This window comes from Gavialis gangeticus, unplaced genomic scaffold (assembly GCF_001723915.1).
Source record: "Gavialis gangeticus isolate Ggan-Ray unplaced genomic scaffold, GavGan_comp1, whole genome shotgun sequence".
Taxonomy (NCBI): domain Eukaryota; kingdom Metazoa; phylum Chordata; order Crocodylia; family Gavialidae; genus Gavialis; species Gavialis gangeticus.
In genome coordinates, this window is record NW_017729004.1 from 2,395,793 (window position 1) to 2,408,706 (window position 12,914).

The 12,914-nt window shown below is 51.9% G+C and overlaps 1 protein-coding gene across 3 annotated transcripts in view; it reads right to left on the reverse strand.

Annotated features, from left to right (window-relative positions):
- Window positions 1-12,914, reverse strand: part of NBEAL2 (neurobeachin like 2) — a 102,029-nt gene that overhangs the window by 52,401 nt on the left and 36,714 nt on the right. For 2 of the 3 annotated variants that reach the window (XM_019508026.1, XM_019508024.1), the window contains exons 9-11: window positions 8,571-8,654; window positions 3,929-4,012; window positions 2,681-2,779 (exon numbers count right to left, since the gene is read on the reverse strand). In XM_019508026.1, coding sequence (XP_019363571.1) covers window positions 2,681-2,779; window positions 3,929-4,012; window positions 8,571-8,654 — 267 coding nt within the window. The remainder of the gene's footprint in view (window positions 1-2,680; window positions 2,780-3,928; window positions 4,013-8,570; window positions 8,655-12,914) is intronic. The other variant, XM_019508027.1, reaches the window with a different exon arrangement.

A 12,914-nucleotide genomic window follows, 5' to 3' on the forward strand; every position in this document is an offset into this window, starting at 1 on the left:
GCAGTTGATTGTTAATGTCTAGGTAGAGCTGATGACAGTCTCACCCATACATCCTCAGATACATCCCTACAGCATGTGTGTGACCAAGATGCCTCAGTCTCCTAGAGCTGGGTTTTCCTCGTTTGCGAGAGAGCAGCTGTATTGAGTATCTTGCTACCTGCTCCTGGCTGGTGCCTGGTTGGTCTCTTCTCAGCTGTCACTGCCCTGCTCCTCTTCAGAGAGAGCTCCTGCTTCTGCCCTCTCTGCAAGGGGGCATGCTTCTCCAGTGGGCCTACACCTCGGTCTGGATGCAGTTGTGTCTTTGCAGTGGTGCCCCAGGTCCCTCCATGGCTCATGGGCAGAATGTGGAATACAAACAAGGTGCCCTGAGTCCCTTTGCAGGGTTGCACCCAGGCTCTGCCTCAGTGCATCAGGAAATGGTCTTAACCCTGGAGGACATCATCCCACCATGCAATACAGCAGCACTGAGGCAGAGCCTGGGTGCAACCCTGCAAAGGGACTCAGGGCACCTTGTTTGTATTCCACATTCTGCCCATGAGCCATGGAGGGACCTGGGGCACCACTGCAAAGACACAACTGCATCCAGACCGAGGTGTAGGCCCACTGGAGAAGCATGCCCCCTTGCAGAGAGGGCAGAAGCAGGAGCTCTCTCTGAAGAGGAGCAGGGCAGTGACAGCTGAGAAGAGACCAACCAGGCACCAGCCAGGAGCAGGTAGCAAGATACTCAATACAGCTGCTCTCTCGCAAACGAGGAAAACCCAGCTCTAGGAGACTGAGGCATCTTGGTCACACACATGCTGTAGGGATGTATCTGAGGATGTATGGGTGAGACTGTCATCAGCTCTACCTAGACATTAACAATCAACTGCAGCTACCCCTGCATTTCACCTCAGGAGCCCCACTCTGTATCTGCAAATAACTGCTTATTCATTTGCATGGTGGTTGTACTGTGGACTTCCCCTGACCCCCTATAACTCCCCAGCCCTTGCCTAACCCATCTCTCAGTGCCCAGTCTGTATCCAGCTCCATGCCAAACGGCACTTGTGTTTAAGGCAACCAAGCGCTGCAGGGGAAGGTGGTTCTGAGTAGACATCAAGACCCACTGTCCAATATCTCACACGTTTCTGAAATGCAACAGCTTTGGAGGCCTTTTAACAAGAGACTTCTGCTGCCTTATCTCTGTTAGGAAATCCCCTGCTAGCAGCTGCTTTCTTCCCTTCCAGTTTAAGTCTGAATGCATGGAGCTGGAGAGCAAAGAAAGAGAAAGGGCTTGTGTCTGCAAGCTGCTCTTTCTCCAGAATCCAGAGCAACTTCAGGTCTGTCCTAGAAGGTGCACAATGATGGATCCCGATCTGGACCTAGACACAATGGATCTGGAAAAGAGCTCCAACGTAGAACGGAAGCCTCCTTCCTGCTCTTTGATTATTACAGGGCTCATGCTGCAGGAAGCTGGGCCCTCCCAGGGACAAAGCACGGGCTGAGAGTCAGGAGATTATGTCCAGCTCTGTTACAGTCTCACTGTTTAATCTGAAGCTAGTCCTGAACTTTCTGATCTTTTTGAAAAAAACAAAACAAAACAGATTTCCTCTTCTTACCTACCCTGGTAAAATGCTCTGATGTCTACCAGATGCTATGGCAGGGTGTCTAGGATGGCAAACCAGGTCTCATGAGATGTGATTTCCTCTCATAGCTCTGTCTCTCTTGCACTGGCAGACCCTGGGCAGGCCTCACCCCTGCTGTGCCTCAGTTTCCCTAGCTGTACAATGGGGATGATGATGCTGACCCTGCTGCATAAAGCCCCTGGAGATTTACTGATGAAAGCTGACAGACACAAGCTGGCACTACTATGATGATAGGGGAGTAATATTCAAAGCTCTGACAGCTGTCTGGAAACCTACTTAGAGAGAACAGCACTCACCTAGGCATTGACCTGCATGCCGTATCAGGCTGCCGTTGGCTCTGCAGTCCTGATGCAATGGATTTGGGTGGGTCAGACTCAGCCCTTGGGCTTTAAAGGCTGGCCCCATGCCACTGAGATGCACTTTTCCCTGATGAGAATTCAGACCTGCAATTCCTGGCCTGATGCACAAGGAGGCAGTGGCTGTACATTTTATCCCTATTATCTCCTTTCATCTCTGCTGGGGAGACCCAGTTACTTAGCTATACATTTAGCAAGCGAGCTGGGGACAGGGCACAACACTGGGGCAGGAAGTGGGGTGAGCGGTGAGGGTGAACAAACAAAGAGATTTCCTGTAAACACCGGGCTGGAGGTGGTACCCACGAGTATGCAGCCTTCCTCTCTGGGGCAGGAGAGCTAGCTCAGAAGATTAGGTCAATCCATGGAACTGACTCCAGAGGACCAGAGGTAAGAGCAGAGAGATGCACTCTGCTGCATCATTTTGCCTGTGGGCAAGCAGATGTGCTGTCATGCACATGTCAATGAGTCACCAGCAAGGGAGACCAAACACCAGGACCTCTACATCTGAATTCATTCAATACTGCTTGTGCTACAGGGTGAGGCAGCAACACTCAGGTCTCTAGAGACAGCCTCTCTCCCAGGTGTTTGAGAACTCCACTCACATGGCACCAGAGCAGTGCCCCCGTGCCTGCCTTGTGCACAAGGGGCACAGGGGCTGCTCAGAGCCACAAGCCATCTCCCAAAGCAGAGCTGAGGCCATACCATGTTCAGGAGCTCCTGGAGCAGCGTTCTGGTGGGCTGGCTCTGGCTCTTCAGGACTTCGTAGAGGTGGGAATAGCCGATCCTTTCCTTAAACACTTCCTGGAAGCAACAGGGATGTCCATATAAGTACATACCACAATGTTACCCACGGGGCAGCCAGAGCAAAACAACAGGAGTGAAAAACAGGGATTGAGAATGAAGCCGAATGTGGGAGAGACTAAGGAATCATGTGGCCCCAGCCTGGACACTTCCCAATGGTGGTAACATAGGAATACCCAAACTAGCTCTCTGGGACATTTGCTGCACTTGGACACTAAAGAGCAAATGACAGACACAGATGCTCCCCAGGAGAAAGCTTCAGAGCTAGGACCACAGGGAGGGAGGAATCCAGGAAAATCCAGCAGGACCTCAGTTTCATTTAAAGCAGTGGAGCATCTAATAGAAGTGGTTCAAGAGGAACAAGCTGTAGTCAGCAGGTGATTAAAGCCAGTATCTGTGATCATGGCAGGGAAGGGGTAAAAACTGACAGCAAAGCCAGAGACAGGAGCAGATGCTTTTGTTCCAGCTTTCACTGGGAGGAAGGTTTGCTGGTTTCACTTTCTACCCAGCTTCTCTACAAGAGGCACCTTGTGTCAAAGAGGTCATGTTGCATAGGGGTTAAGCCCAAAAACAGTCTAGGCCTTGCCACCGTGACTTGCTAGGGGACGGACCAGGCATTTTTGGCATCCAGTAAAGTTATGAATTTATGGGAACAACGTTCATAACTTTACTGACTGCTAAACACCCTGGTCAATGTTTTCATGACTCAGTATAATCTAACTGCGGTCCCTTCTAACCTCTCCGTACTCCATAGGTAATACCAATCCTCTCCCCTTCTGAACAGCTTTGTTCTTTTACATACTTGGGTTATCTGTTCAACTGAACTCCTCTCGCTTCGATGCTACTTCTGTTAGCTTTTCTTTGCTCCTAGCTTATAGCCCTCCACCACTCCCTTTCTTTCACATATGGAGTTAACATGCCATTGTTTTATCTGGTATTTATCTTAGGCTTTACTTTTGCCTTTTCCTTTGTGCACAAAAGCTTGTCAAACATCTCTCTCCACTATACAGTTGGGCCAATGAAAGGCAGCACCAAGAAAACCTTTGCTTCTTCACTGCTGAAGCATTTCATAAGGGGACAAATGTCATGTGTCACATCTCACCCTCCTATTGCTCTGTGCTGGAGGAGTTGGGGGTTCCCCATTCTTACCTTGGCTGAGGGTGAATTGCTCATGATGGAGGTGAGCACTCCAATGGCATGGACCACGATGGCATCAGAGCTGCTACTGAAGACCTGAAGACATGGGAGAAGGTGAGAGATGATCATGTGACTACTATGGGATAACAACCTGAGATCTGCCTCCATTTTCCACAGCTCCTTCCGCAGGCTCATGCAACCAACTTTCTGCAGAACCAGTCAGGCCCAGATTGCAGCTCTGAACCAGAATGTTTCAGAGAAGATCATGAGCAAGGAAGAGCTTCCATGGAGTGCATTTTGGCTTGAACAAGCTGACAACTACAGGGCTCTTCTTTGAGTTTGTCCTTCGAGCTCAGACCCTCTTACCCTTTCACGGACTGCTGATCCTGAACAAGCCACATGATAGTGCTGAGGAGGTCTTCCTGAAGCTTCTAGCACCAATACTGTGTGGTCCCTTTATCTATCTATGCTTGAACAATCTGGCATGAACCAAGGTGGAGGAGAAAAAAGCTCTTGAATTTTCACTGCAGGACAGAAGTGACTGGCTATTTCTGCTAGGAAGTGGGGAGACCAGATCACGGAGCCCATTTTAGTCCTTTCTAGGAGGATTATTCTTCAGAAGGGCAATTCCCCTAGTCACAGTGGCTCCCTGAACTGCACAGTAGGTGGTTGATACAGCAAGGGATTGTTTTGTTGAATGCATGAGTAAAGCCACTGGTCAACTGAGCATCCCAAGGGTTCCTTCTCTGGGGAGCAGGAACACCAGTGTACAGACAGAGACTGGTTTTCACAGCCCCACAGACAACAGCACCAAGCTGAGACAACAGGAGGCATCTCTGCTCATGAGGGTGTTAGGACTTGGAGAGAAGTAAGTGGACAAGTACAAGTGACCCACCACCTTCTGAAGATGGAAGAGTTCCTACCAAAGCACACCCCTGATAAGAAAACCAGGAGAAAGGCCAAGGGACATGGCCTCACTGAGGATCTCATGCCTCCTACACATCTCCCTTACCATCTGAGCTGGCTCACTCCTCCCCAACACAAACCCATCCTATGGACCTCAGAACGCTTTAATTCTGCTCCCCCCCAAGTGCAGGTCTGCAGAGTGGGCCAAAGCCCCCCGAGACTCCTCGGTGCAAATGGATCAATGGGAGCATGGGCAGAGCAAATAGCAACCATTCCCTTCCCTCCAGTCTGCAAAAAGACCTAAAGCCAGGGAAGAGAGTGAGAGATGATCATGTGGCTACCACAGGTCAACTGAAGGCCCCTGAGCTGACAACTCATAGATTCATAGATTTAGGGTCAGAAGGGACCTAGTAGATCTTCTAGCCCGACCCCCCGCCAGGGCGGGAGAACAACAAAACCCCAAAACTCATGATCCTCCCATGTTTTTTTTACAACCTCATGTCAGCAGCCCTCTGCCAAAACAAGTCAGACTCAGGTGAAGTCAGGTGAAGACGGAAGGAGAGAGTGAGGCGAGCATCAGTTCACTCCTGTGCTGGTGAGCCATGCACACTCAGCAAAGGTTTCCCAAGAGCGTCTACCCCACCCCACCCTGCCACAGATGGCTCATCACATTCCACACGCAAAGCCACGCGACCCGTGCCCAAGATGCGCATGCAAGTTGCAAACCGCGGTGGGTCGGGAGACAGCACAGAACACCAAGCTTTGCCGCAAACACGATGGGGAGCCCCAAGGGAGGGAGCGGGAAGGTCTGCACATCCCTTGGCTTGCAGAGGTTTATGGTAGCATGTAATTAAATGGTATTGTGAGCCACCAGCTGTTAATACCTCTCAGCTGTTCCATTTGGCTGCTCGTGCCTGCCTTTGTTAAGAGATTATCTTTGCTCCTTTTCTCCAGAGGGGGAGAGTCTAAGTGGCTCCTTCAGGATCTTGAAGTGTGATGGAAAGAGGCAGCAAGGAGGTGCCAGAAAGCCTGGTTTGCTGGCTGTCTCAGTGGAGAGGCTGGCTTCTCAAAGCATTGCCGGTTCCCTAGCTACTGAGCTGCTAGGGCCTGGGGAAATCAGTAATACTGTCATGGAGCAAGACCAAATCTCCCAGCGAGGGGCTGGGGCTCAACTTACTGCTAGAGAACACAACCATTTTAAAGCCTAGTCACAAAGGCTGGGAGAGCTTGGCTATAGACCGGGGGAGCCATTTGTGAGAATTACTCCGGACCATTAGCACAGAGGGAGACCCTCATGGCTCAATAGGCCAGCTGCAGAATCAGCCCATTGTGGGGTCAGATCCTCAGCTGGGCTCAATCACCAGGGCTTCGCTGATGTCGACAGAGCTGAGCCCACTTCCACAAGCTGAAGGACTGACTTATGCTCTGCATTATTACTCCTGAATAGAGGTGCCCCTTATGCATGGACTGCAAGGCTCTCATGGGAAGAAAGGACAGAGCAGTCCTCTCCAGAAAACAAAGTTAGCATCTGGTGGCTGCCTGCCCTCTAAGCAGATGTTTCGAGCGCTAGGAAGATGGCCAGATCTACAGGGCAATGACTGTGACCCAACCTCATGCTTCAGGGCTTCAGTCTGTCAGCTGTAGGGTTCAGGAAGGAATTCCTCTCCTCTCTTACAGGGAATTTGGATGGTTTTCCTTTATATATCACCTTATCCTGGAGCAAAGACTAGCTGTGGGGAGAGGCACCATATGGAGTGAGGAGGCCAGAGCTGTATGGGGGCACAAGGGGCTCTCTCGGGGGCCTAGCAGGTGGATCTTGCTCACATATTTAGGGTCAAAGTGATCTCCGGATCTGGGGTCCAGAAGGAGTCTTCCCAGCACAGACTTGGACTTTGGGCTTTTGCCCCTCTCTTAGCAGCAAAGGAAGGTCACCTGCTAGGATCATCTGGGCTCATCTTGCCTAATCAATTATCTGCCGCTGAAGGGGGTTGGGCATTACTGGCACCTTGATCTTTCCTGTTCTCTACCTGCAGTGCTTGGTTTATTTCTGGTGGGCTGAAAAATCTGACCTAACTGAAACCTTTGGCTTTGGCACAGGGCACTTGGTGATACCTGACACTGGGTGCATCTATATGTGCATGAAGGCGCTTTTTCTATTGAGCATTAAATTTAGCACCTCCAATGTGAGCTATTAAAGAAATGAGCATTAGGCTGCCTTAATATGCAGTAATGAATGCACATGTTTTTTTCAGTGACACTGAACGCGCAATAGCCTATTTTACTGAGCCTTAGCATAATCACACTTTTTTTACACGATGCTTTAATGAGAAGTTAAATAGGTTACTGTGTATTAAAGTGCACATGCAGATATGCCCACTGGGTAGCTGGGTGATACTGGCCAGCCTGGGATTCACAGGCCCCTGTGATCTCCTGTCCCATCTAATGAAATGGATTTGGGAATAGTGTTGTGATGGTGAGGTGGATTCTGGCACCAATCCTCCCAGGTACTGAGCATCCTCTACAGAAGCTCTGTGTGCTATTGACTGCTGCTGAAGCCCTTGGGGCACAAGGATAGTTGGCAACTTGCACCTCAGGGTAAATGGCTGCTCCCAGAAGGCAGCCAAGGGGTCCTGGCAAATACCACCAGTCAGAACCCAGCAGGCAGCCCTCCAGTTACATGCCTGCCTGCCCTTACAGCTCTTGGCTTCGTGGCTACGTAGGCTGTGGTCATTTCAGGTATATTCTGTTATTCTGACACCTCCTTGATCCCTCTGCATTTTGCTTGCCTTCCTGTTGTTCCCCTCTGCTGCCAGGCAGCCTGGAAAGTCTGAGAAGTATGTAACAGAGTCCCCGGCACTCATGCCAGTACTGTCACGTCTCTAAACAGTGCTGTTGTGAGTGCCGTGCCCCCTAGATGAAGGCGAGACACGTCCAAAGTGAGCAAGGGAAGGCTTGAGCGTGCACACACAGGGGTAGTCCCATCACCTTGCACAAACCCAGGGATGTCAGCAGCAGGCAGTCAAAATGGTCCTGTTGTGCGGTGGTTCCTACCCTGCCCGCACTGTTCCAGCCTGCCCCGGCTCCAGGGAGGTAAGGAAGTAGCTGCACCACCAAGATGCACCTTGGGAAGCCTCCCTTTCCTAGACTCCACATCCCCTCAGTCCCTTTCCCAGACTGTTTAATCCATGACAAATGAAGGTCCCTCCAGCTAAGCGGCAGGTTCCAGGAAGCCTCACGAAGCCATCAGAGAAGCCTGAGTGAGGTTCCCTTCTGAGCTGGTCAAGCTGCCCAACCTTGGACATGGGTGCTCCAGCAAAACCAAGCCTTCAGGGAGAGGAGGGGAAAGGATGGCTTGTGTTTCTATAGAGTCCTGGTATGCTCTAAAGCCAACTACAGGGGCAAAGCCAAGGCCGTCACCCCAACCTGCCTTAATTTTCCTGTTGGTAATTAGCTTGGGTAAAAGCCCCAGCCCCTCCAATAGAAACAAATCACTCCCATTCAAGCTTGTGGGAGCTGTGTGGGTTCACTGGCAGGATTTGGCCCCCTCTTGCCATTCCCATTTGCCCTGGATGGTGCACAGTGGTGATGCCCATTGCAGCTGGGAGAAGAGGCACGAGCTCCTGGGCCCCTTACTCCTCCCTGCCCCTCTGGGCTTGAGGTCACTGCTGACATCACCCAGTTTGTTGCCGCGGAAAGGAAACCCAGAAGAAGCTGCTGTGGCCTGGGCACCGCGTGCGCCGCGCAATACCTTCCGGACATCGATCTCGGTCAGCAATCGCATGGCGAGATCGCTCCCCAGCTCTTCTGCCTCACACTTACTGCTCACGTACAGCTGTGAGAAACGGGGGCAGAAGAGCAATGTCAGATATGAGGGAGGCAGAGAGAGAGAGAAAGCAGGAGACGGTGACAGACGGCTGCGGGGGACAGGCCGGGACCCTGGCAGGGATGAACACTACTGGCATGTTTCGGCAGCATCAGCACTGGCTGCAGAGCCAGATCTGAATGCCCTGGAGACAGAGTGTAGGGAGCCCTTGTGGGAGATACGTGGACCCCCCCACCCAGCCTCCCCAGGCAGGTGGAGCTGAACTTGCCCAGCGCTGCGACTCCAGGTGCTCATCATCAGGCCAGACCCCAGCCTTTTGGCTGCCATTGGCAGGCGGCAACTTGGGATCTGGAACGCTGAACTGTAGCAAGTGCATCGCCTATGGTCTCATTGCGGAGAGTCAGCTGGTGTTTCTCCTACATCTGGATCCTGCTGAAGGTTAAATTGCAGGGCAGAGCCTGGCAGGGGAAGGGGGTGGACAGGACAGCTGCACCAGGGTGTCAAATTCTGCCTTAACAGGATTGTCTGGACCAGCAGGGGAGTGATTCCTGTGGGAGCCAGCTGACCCCGAGGGAGGTGCCGACAGAAATTCACCTCTAGTGTGTGGCTCCAAAGGTGGCCAAGGGCAGGAGTGACTGGCTAAGAGACTGGAAGGCACTGAGTGACTTCCATGGTGGGTCTCAGAGCTGGTCCTGTGGAAGTGATGGGCAGTACACAAAAGCTGCTGTCCTGGCACAGATGTCCAGGCCTTTTGGTTAGTGTCAAAACAAGTCAAAGCAGCTGCCGGACACGAAGAGCACAAAGGGAGAAGTTTGTGTGTGTGCAAGCCTGCACTGCAGAAATAATACCAGGCCCTCTGGGCTGGTACCATCTACCAGCAGCAAGTTATACAGGAAGTCAGAGACCTGGCTGTGCTCTGCAGCTCTTTGGATGCATGATCAAGACAGGGCAAGACCCAAGCTCTCTATGCAGAGATAATGAAACTCTATGTGAATCAGAAACAAATGCCTATCAGGGTCTCACATGAGCTTGATTGGCACTAAGGTTCAAACACAGGATGTGTACTACGTTCTGGTGCAAACTCTGAAGAGGATGGACATGACATCCAAAGGCAAAGAGGGACAGGATGTGGCTCCTGCTTGGAGACCAGAGACCACAATGCAGACAAACAAGTCTTCATCCTGTCTGTGCTTGGATTCTGCTCTTCATTTTCCACCAAGCCAGGCTGGGGTAACTCCTTTGCATCAGTGCCATGGCTTTAGATGCGCCCAGTGCAATGGTTGCAGCCAGTAGCATTTGTCCAGCTGCGCACTGCAGAGCTGCCGCAAGCCAGCGCTGTTCACTGTGGAACCAGCCCTGGGTGCCAAGACAGCAGATGGTTACTAAAGCCTCCTTCCTCTGTGGAGCCATTAACAATGCTGGGAGTGTGCCTATGTGCAGCGGCCCCAGCATGACTGATGTAGGGAAAGGCCACACGGCACGTCCACCCTGCAGAGTAGTCCAAGGCCACATGAGTGTTCTCTTCCTGCAGCTGCCAACAACATCAACATGGACCCAAGTGCAGTGCAAGAGGCAAAACTCATCCCTGCCCCTCGGTTACAGGATCGGACGATACCAAGGTCTCCTGCCCAGATCTTGGTCCTCTGGGTTGGGGTAGTCTCCTTCCACTACCAGCCACTGACCCCTCCCTTGTGCCGCAAGTGGTTTCCCAGTCAACGCTGCTGGGGCATTTCATTTTTCACCCTCCCACTGGGTATGCTAGCAAGTCACTAGTCACTTGCAGGGCTTCTGCATTTCCTATGATCCCCTGGGCTATCATGTCCCCCATGGTAAAAACACCCTGGAGAGACAGGGAATTGCTGAACCCTACTGGTTCTGGAAGTGGGATGGGGTGGGTGCATGGGCAAGCATGATGATTTTTTTGGCTGTGTTTCCACAGACGGCAGCACATCAGTGCCACCACTCCAGAGGCTTGCAGAAGCCTAAGCTGGCATGAAAAAGGGAGAAGCCTGAACTGGCCACCATGTGGGAGATGCTGGGTTGACAAGGGGACTCCTCTCCATAGCATGCAAGTCTGGAGAACCAAGCACAGGTCTGTTCATGGGGGAGAGGGTTGCACAAGGGTGCCTATACTGAGGGGGAAAACAGGGAGCTCCAGACCAGAAGGGTCTTGAAGTCCAGTCCCCTGGTGTGGCAGTAATCAAGTCCTACAATCCTGTGTGTGAACTTGTCCAGCTCTTTTGCACAAGCTACGTAGCTGCGCGGTTTGCTCCTACAGCACCTCGCCGGCTGCTCTGCAGCCTGAGAGCTCAGGAGCCACTTTCTGATTTCCAGCTCAAGCCATCACAGCCAGTTTATCCATGTCTTCTTATACCAACGCAGCCCTTTGGCTTCAATGGCATTTGAAGAAAACTTCGATGCTGACACCTTCAAACACAGGACTCCTGCCATTCGCTGTGCCTGACCAAATCAAGCTCCATCCTCCTTTACTTGTAACTCAGGCTCTCCACTCCTGTGACTGGCCCAGCGGCTCTTCTGGCCCAGCCTGTCTCTATATCTGCCCTCAGAGACCAGAGGGCAAAGCTAGCTCACAGGCAGCTGCATCATCCTCTGAGCAGATGGGACTAGAGAGCCATCAGAGCTTCCAGCTCAGGAACACAATTTCCCCTGGGTTTCCATCATCTCTCTTCCTGCCTTGAAGTGTCGAGCCATTGGCCAGCCACAAAAAGCCCTGATGCTCACCGACCTTGGCTCTCAGGCACGTGCCACCACCTTGCATTGTAGGAAGGCACAGGCACGTCAAGCAAGCTGGCTGTCTGATGTTATCCTTCCCTGCTCCAGTGCTTCCCAGCAGCATCCTGGTTGCAGGCACAGATAAGCCAAGGGGCTCTTCCAAGGGCAGGTGCCCCCAGCCAATGTCACCTGGCAACAGCCCTGCTTGGAGATGGGATCTGGCAGAGACAGAGAAGATGCTATTAGCTTCAGTGATCGTCTTGCTGGCTCTGGGCAGCACAGAGCAGTGGGGAGCAGGGTGGTGTCAATGCATGGGATGCTTTCAAATAACCTGGCTCCCTCTTCATTGCTCCTAGTGCAGTGCTGATTCTCTGAGCCAGCTGCTGTGGCCCACATTGTGATCTCGTTATATGCCATATTAAATAGGGATTAGCAGCCGTATCTGCTCCCTGGCCCGCTGCATTAGGGGCTGGCACTGCAGGCACAAACCTGCACTGTAACATGGACGGGGTGGGCCAGAGGGATGCGTGGAGGGCTGAGGGCAGAGAGGCATGTATTGTGCACACCAAGGGACTGTGAGGACTTGCTGCAGGAGGCTTCCAAGAGAGGATGATTCATTTTTTTAAATTAGAAAGCGAGGGAGATATTAAAAGCAGCCACTGAACAAAGGCAGGAAGATCAGTTGGAAAGATTGGGGGGAGGGGGAGGGGGAGGACACTGGGTTGCAGCGAGCCATGCTATCACAGTGCTCTGTGTTTGTCCTTGCCCACAGCATTTCCAGAGCAAACCCTGCTCTGTTTCTAATTGAACAGATTCAGAGTTCTCCGGCTTGGGCATCCAGCAAACCCATGGCTGGGTTTATTTTGACCCTTCCATTTGCAAGAAGGAACCAAGCTCCTGTGACCAGAACGCAGTGGATCGCGGTATTGAGACCCGATGGGATGAACTTCCATCTGCTGTTCAGTGCAGCCGCTTCTGGTGCTTCCTGCTCTACAATGCAAAGGAACAGGAGGTGAAGGATGCTGCCTTTGACTGAAAGTACCTGCGGACTTTGGGGAGAGGAAAACGTAACCACCTTGCTGAAGACTGTCAAGGATTGCTGGGTTAACCATCCTTCTCCTGAGAAAACAGGATTAAGATCTTCACTGAACACTGGGGTTCGTGACCTTGAGTAGAACAACAGGCACTAGGGCCCCACAGGGGCATTAAGCATGCTAAAAGTTCATTGTCAACAAACTCGGCTGCTTCTCACACTGCAGAACCAGCTCCTGCCCCAGTGAGCTTACAGTTGGAACAACAAAATGCAGATGAAAGGTGGAGGAACAGGACATGGACAGCCAGTTCCGCCTGGAGAGATGAGTCAGCTACCCCCTTAGATTACCTGCAGGATTTATGTCATTGCATCACAGCACACAGAGAACTGACTCAAAAAAGGAAGGAGATCAATCAAAGCCAAGTCCCTGAGGGGACCCGGATTATCTGATTCTCTCTGCATCCTCATGGTTAAGATGGGTTTCCTTGTCAAGGAAGCTTAAG